Source organism: Coregonus clupeaformis, chromosome 29, assembly GCF_020615455.1.
Source record: "Coregonus clupeaformis isolate EN_2021a chromosome 29, ASM2061545v1, whole genome shotgun sequence".
Lineage (NCBI taxonomy): Eukaryota > Metazoa > Chordata > Actinopteri > Salmoniformes > Salmonidae > Coregonus > Coregonus clupeaformis.
The window spans coordinates 30,170,631-30,177,522 of NC_059220.1; the positions used below are offsets into that span (position 1 = coordinate 30,170,631).

The 6,892-nt window shown below is 40.3% G+C and overlaps 1 protein-coding gene across 1 annotated transcript; it reads right to left on the reverse strand.

Moving 5' to 3' along the window:
* Positions 1–2,083: 2,083 nt before the first annotated feature.
* Positions 2,084–4,824, reverse strand: LOC121545018 (hepatocyte nuclear factor 3-beta). The gene is made up of 2 exons (XM_041855341.2): positions 4,425–4,824; positions 2,084–3,658 (listed from the first exon to the last, which is right to left on the reverse strand). Exons 1-2 carry the CDS (start codon positions 4,494–4,496, stop codon positions 2,477–2,479), a joined length of 1,254 nt encoding a protein of 417 aa, XP_041711275.1. The 5' UTR covers positions 4,497–4,824; the 3' UTR covers positions 2,084–2,476.
* Positions 4,825–6,892: the final 2,068 nt, after the last annotated feature.

Consider the following 6,892-nt stretch of genomic DNA (forward strand, 5'->3'; position numbering starts at 1 on the left):
TTGTGAGAGGGACTGGAGAATAAACGCATGCACCCTTTACGTGTTCAGAAGGTGAAGCAGTATCCTATCTGGCAAAGGGACAAACTAGTCCTCCCTGCCCTTGGATTTTCAAGCACACCGGCAGGGGCTTGGTATCCCCCGGTCTGTGGAGGAAAATAATGGGTGTCTTGCCGTGTTGGGAATGTAAGGATTTTGATTCATTTCGACTATTACTATATCTTATCTTTAGGCTCATTGAGAAGGGATCTCTCAGTAGTTTAAAAGTACCCCTAGACAATGGCTTAGTGATACAGCACAAAGCAGGCGGCGCATCACATTCAGTAGACACTGTTCTCAATCCGCCCCCTTCCCCACAACTATTCTCTGACCCCACGGGACACTTTTATGTGATAATGAAACAAATTTCATCCAAAGATCTCAACTTGAGTGTGTCTTCCATCAGGGGGGACTCACTGTGTGTGCGTGTGTGTGTGTGTGTGTGTGTGTGTGTGTGTGTGTGTGTGTGTGTGTGTGTGTGTGTGTGTGTGTGTGTGTGTGTGTGTGTTTGATAAAGAGGGAGAGAGCGATTTACTGATGATAAGTTTCATAATGCATTATAAGGTTGTAACATGACTAAAGACATGACTAAAGCAGAAGCCGTGTGCCGAGATAATTACTTGTATAGGCCTAGTAATAATTAATATAATAACTGTATTGATCCCTTATCACATGAATAACATTTTTACATTGGTATCCATAAAGCACTGAGATGTGAGTAGGCATGCCGTTGTTGTTTCTGCTATCTGACATTGAGCCGCCCCTGACTATTGTTGATATCATGTTTGAAATTATCGTCAGCATTATATTATGATAGAAAACAGCTGCCTGTGTTGAGCTGAGCTGGAGATTGTTGTTTGTTGTCCTCACTTCTATATCATAGCTTGACTGCTTGTGACCGTATCCAACGCCTATCCTTGTCTCTGCCTATTTCACCACTGTCACTTGGAATCAAAGTTTGTAACATATCCTACAGCTAGTTAGTATACGTTTCCTCTTCATATATATATTTATTTATTTTGTTGTTGCTAAATATCTAGGAGTCATGTGGATAAATACGTCAATTTTGCTGGTTGCTTTCGCGTAGGAATTGTGTGAATATGAATTATATTATCATTTACGTAATGATCATGTGGAGGGAAATGTGGATGGGATCACTCATTCTGTTTGACCTGACGAAGATGGTTGTCAGTAATTCGGAGCATATTCAGTGTGCAGGCCTTTCTGTTATTTTTCAAGTAGGCTATAGCACCATCGTTTATCAAGGATATGACCACAAACTTTTATATGAATTATATTATATAATTATTATTTATATGAATATCATTAACATTTTAAATATGAAAATATGATAGATGGAATTAAATTAAACATCTTTGGCCAAAGTGTGACAAAGAAACACCTATAAGATAGTTGTAAGACTTTATTTCTCAGGGAAAATGAAGGTGCAGATTAATAACTGCAATCCAAAATTTTAAAGAAACCGGAAATGCTCAATATTGTGAATAAACCTAGTGCTTGCCTCTCTTTTTTTACTCTTATGTTGGCCTATTTGTTTTAGTTTTTGTCATTGTCAACATTTTGCCACTTATCAATAGGCATATAGTTTGTTCTTTATGTTTTCGAAAATGGTTTAGTCATTGAGAGGATCAAAACCTTTTTTTCCTCCATCTTCACTACACAACTAGATTATCGGCATCGTTAGGAGCACACAGGTCACAAAATAAAATGCTCCTTCTTCGTGGTGTTTAGAAATGTAACTCCTCCTAAAACGTATTTTCTTGGACATAACGGAACAGTTTTATAAGAGTAAAGACCTGATGTTGATATTTTCAATATGAAAGAATATTGTCATTCTAAAATATCAGGCATATCTGAAGCTGTCACTGCTGCATATTACTAGGCCTACTACAACTACTACTACTACTAATAATAATAATAATAATAATAATAATAATAATAATAATAATAGGCCTGTTATTTTATTGATGCGTAATAGGCCTAGGCCAACTGTGTAAATAATAAATCAATCAATTGTGTTCAGAAAAAAATCCAAATAACACTTTAATATAGATTCTGTTCTTGTAGTCAACTACAAGAACACACATTTACAAGCCATAAATAAGAATTACACAAATGATTGAAGAACTTCAGTCTCCCACGATGCATTTAAATTCATTTAAGAATCCCGGTAGGTAGGGCCTATACAGATGCATTTTACACTAGGCTTATTGTCTTTTGGTCCATTCTCAACGCCGCCTTTTGAACAGATTTTGTCACATTATTATTAACATCCCTTTACAAAATAATTACTAAACCAACTTGACAACTAAATCAGTGGGAAACGTCAAAAATATCTGGAATAGTCCTACATGCACAAACTATAATTTTACAAATGTACAAATTGCTGGAAAGGGTCCATTTTATGTTTGGCGCCAGTTTATGAGGAGTTCATAATAGGCCTGGAGTAGACGCCTTGATAGTAAGATGCGTCAGTGGGTATTGACGAGGAATCCAAGCCTACTTTTCCCATTGAACCCATGGACAGCGCCCCGGCCATGGGGGAACCGTAGCCGGAATAGTGCATCACCTGCTCGTAAGTCTTTAGGTCCATTTTGTGATGCTGTTGCTCAGAGGACATGAGGTTATTGATGGAGAAGGGGTGGTTGAACGAGTAGTGATGCTCGGGTTTCAGGTGCGCTTCGTGTGCGAGGACCGAGTGATGCTGGGACATGAGGTGCCCATGCACCTGGGAGTGGGACACCGGTGAGGCGGCGTGCTCCGGACTCATAGCCTGGATCGACTTCATGTCTGACAGAGACCTTTTGTGGTCGTTCGGGGACGAGTTGGAATGGGGGGACTCGTTGCCGTTGCAACTCTCCGAGCTGCTGTTAGAGCCACCCTCCGATGTCTTCCTGCCTGAATCCTTGCACATCTTCTTTTGGCCGTCACACTTAAACCGCTTCTGCCTCCTCAGATAGCAGCCGTTCTCGAACATGTTCCCCGAATCCGGGTGGAGTGTCCAAAACGAGCCCTTGCCGGGCTTATCCGGAGATCTAGGCACCTTGAGGAAACAATCATTGAAGGATAGAGAGTGGCGAATTGAGTTCTGCCAGCGTTGCTGGTTCTGTCGGTAAAACGGGAAAAGATCCATGATCCACTGATAGACCTCGGCCAGCGTCAGCATCTTGCTGGGGGACTGTTGGATAGCCATGGTGATGAGGGAAATGTAAGAGTATGGGGGCTTGGCGTGAGTGTAGCTTCTCCGGTATGTCTTGGGGTCCCTAGATCTGTTGATGCTGGACTGTCCATACATGGGGCTCATGGCGTTCATGTTGGCGTAGGACGTAAGGGAGTTCATGGACGGAGGCTGCGCGGTCATGGGGCTCATGCTGGGACTGAGCGCGGCGCTCATGGCTGTCATGCCCGCGCCCATGCTGTTCATGGCTCCGGTGCCCGGTGACATGCCGGTCATGGAGGGGCTCATGGCCGTGTTGACATAGGACATGTTCATGGAGTTGGCTGTCATGTTGGCCGTGGTGCTCATGCCCGACATGCTCATGTAGGTGTTCATTGAGTTCATGCCCAGGCCTGTGTTCATGTTGCCAACCGAGGTGTAACACTGGAAAACAAGACAGAAAACAAGGATTGTTAACCTGTTTGAGATTTTCGGAAGGGTTGATAGTATTCATGTGTAGTAGACCAAATAAAAGCCATGATAATAACATAATAACAATAATATCAGCAATAATAATAATAACCAACAATACTATGATAATCAGTATATTACAAATTGTAAATATAAATGATCGAAATTGATGTTAAAGCAAGCAATCCCAGTGCAGTTCCCATCTTCTGAAATGCAAGGCTAAATTTGGTAAGGCAAATTGCTTGACAGAAATATAATTTCACTCGATGATGTGATCAATAGTCTACATTTCTAGCCTACATCAAGCAAGTAAAAACGAAGAATTGTCACCATGTCTTACGTCAGCTAATCACCTTAAATACTAATAGAAAATTGATTAAATTGTTCTAGTGTGTAATATGTGTGGACAATATTATAGAACTTGCAACACAAATATTTGAATTAATCGTTCACCAATGAAATAGGTTAAAACAAATGTTTGCTCAATGGGTAAAATTACACAACTATATATGATTTTGTAACGATAAATGTAGACATATGGAATTACAATCTGAGTAAAAAGTTTCCCCTACATGTCAAGCACAACTTCGTTAGGATAGTGTCGTGCGTAGAGATGGGGCTGGATTTGGAGGCGCCTCAAGTCAATATTTGATCACAAAGTTAATATTATCTCTGGGCTAATATTGAGTTGTGTAAAATGGGATCGGTTGTAGACGAAAAAAATATTTAAGGTACCCACCTCGGGCTCTCCGTAGTAGGTGCTCCAGTCTGTGTGTTCGTGTCCTTCCATTTTAACTGCTCCAAGCATCATGGAAGTTTCGAATAGTTGTCAAACCGTTTCTCCGCAGAAGAAATGGAAAAACGCGCTCTAACAGACGGTGATTTGGGACCACGGGGTATTTGGGTCGTTGGTATGATCCTTAGTCAAGGACTGGCGCATGTGTGTCTTTCAGCCAGCCGTGCCCACGGGCGCTGAAAAGCGTCTGATGATGACCGGAGTTCAAATGACGTTCCGAGCTGGCTGTAAACTCTATGATATAGCTCTGTGCGCCAGGCGAGCCTCCAATCCCTACTTCTTCACTTGCCCTATTTGAATAAGCGCCTCACACCTAGGCGTGAGACTCCTCGACTTGCATCCCCCTTTGTACACCTGCGCTGACTGAAAAGAACAGTCTCATATAAAAAGATTCATTATAAACTAATCTTATTGAATTTCCGAAGGGGGGGCAGAGCATTTTAAGTGCTGATTTGGCGCTGCTTTTTCATCATGCACGTTCGTTCTCTTGTGATGTTCTTTTCAGACGTTGCTTGAAAAAGGAATTTAAATGCATCTTTATTGTTTTTCTTTCCCACCCACCAAGGACCTAGGTTTAGTTGAGTATTTGATGAGGGAATGTACTATTTCACTAGTCTACTCGATCTTATCAAAGTCTGCTCCGTTTTACGCCACCCAATTACATATATCTTTGGTAAGGTAACAATAATAATAATATGCCATTTAGCAGACGCTTTTATCCAAAGTGACTTACAGTCATGCGTGCATACATTTTCACGTATGGGTGGTCCCGGGGATCGAACCCACTACCCTGGCGTTACAAGCGCTATGCTCTACCAATTGAGCTACAGAGAAATGATTTAGTTTAAGTTTGATCCATTAGTCTGAATCATTCGTAGCCTAAGCAATTCAGGTTTTACAAACAGTTTTACAGTAAAAACGTATATTATTTGCCCCTTAAGAATAATATTGATATTTTCAACTTCAATTGGAAGCAATAACAACATTTGGCCCTAATATGTAGCCTATATCAAAACATATTGCCAAGTTTTTGCATTTTACAATTTAAAGGTAATATTCACTTGGTAGCTTCTACTGCTATTGAATGTGTGGACTAAAATAGGCCAGATAAAGTATCGTCCGTGAGCGCGCTTGAGGGTCAAGGTGTGGACTATTGATTGCTCAGGACACAAGCGCTGCTGTTAGCTAGATACAATAAACAAAGTAAAGTTTATTCAATGTTTTGAGCACTGACGATTTAACGGATCACCTCGATGTCGTCTGATAGGGTTAAGGAAAAAAGTAAGAATGATTTAGGCTAGAATAATATCAATCCAGCCACTAACGAATTTACATTTCTGTGTCGGGAGTAGCCCATTTGCAATGATAAAATAAAAATAAAGCACAACAAATATGGAAAATAAACATTTGGAATCATGGCAGATAAATGATAAATAGGCCTAATCAGTAATAAAATGTTCCATGTTTTTTTCCTGCAGATTTCATAAAACATGATAAAAACGACCAAGTCTTAAGGTTTCTTTACCATTTTGAATTATTTATATGGTTTTGTCATGATTTATTAGTGTTGTGCGGGAGAACAATTAGAGGAAGATTTACGTTTCAGCGCCCTCTCTTGGTTATATTTGTCCAACAATAATTGTTTGCTGTGCATTAGGCTACTTACAGAAAACAACACCCTCTAAAATCTCTATAGCCTATCGTTACTTTAATTAATCATCTTGCCTATAGAATAACTTCCTATCTTATTTACCGGATCAAGGTGAGGACACAGAATGGTGCCAGCCACGTGCCGTTGGTTGCACATCTATTTGACTGCATATAGATGTAAGAGCATAACTATCGGTAAAACCCATTAGTAAAGGAGAGTAAACCATGCCGTGTTGACGAGGGGACAACAGACCGTCTGCTTAACTTGGAAATGAGATCATGACCACCTCTTGGTGTGTTTAAGGACCACATAGCCTACACGTTCACCACAGTTACTTTCATTTATTGAGCGGCATAACATAAGCCTAAATCTTCATGGTATAGACATTAAAATGTATTGTTATTACGAAAAATGAAATTATATTTTTTTGCATTACAATGTTTTAAAAACCTGAGCATTGCAATATTGATACTGACGTTTTTGGATCATGGTAGGCTATGTCCCTTCACTTTTAGAAAAAAAGGTGCTATCTAGAACCTAGAAGGGTTCTTTGGCAGTCCTCATAACATAACCCTTTGAAGAACCCTATTTGGTTCCAGGTAGAACCCTTTCCACAGAGGGTTCCACTTGGAACCCAAAAGGGTTCTACCTGGAACCCAAAAAGGTTCTACCTGGAACCAAAACGGGTTCTCCTATGGGGACAGCCGAATAACCCTTTTGGAAACCTTTTTTATAAGAGTGTTGTGTTCTGAATACATTG

Excerpts from the sequence above, each read along its gene's own strand:
- LOC121545018 (XM_041855341.2), bottom strand. The coding sequence starts at position 4,496 with ATGATGCTTGGAGCAGTTAAAATGGAAGGACACGAACACACAGACTGG. Across the intron at positions 3,659-4,424 it reads CCTACTACGGAGAGCCCGAG|TGTTACACCTCGGTTGGCAA; the intron begins GTGGGTACCTTA and ends CTTGTTTTCCAG.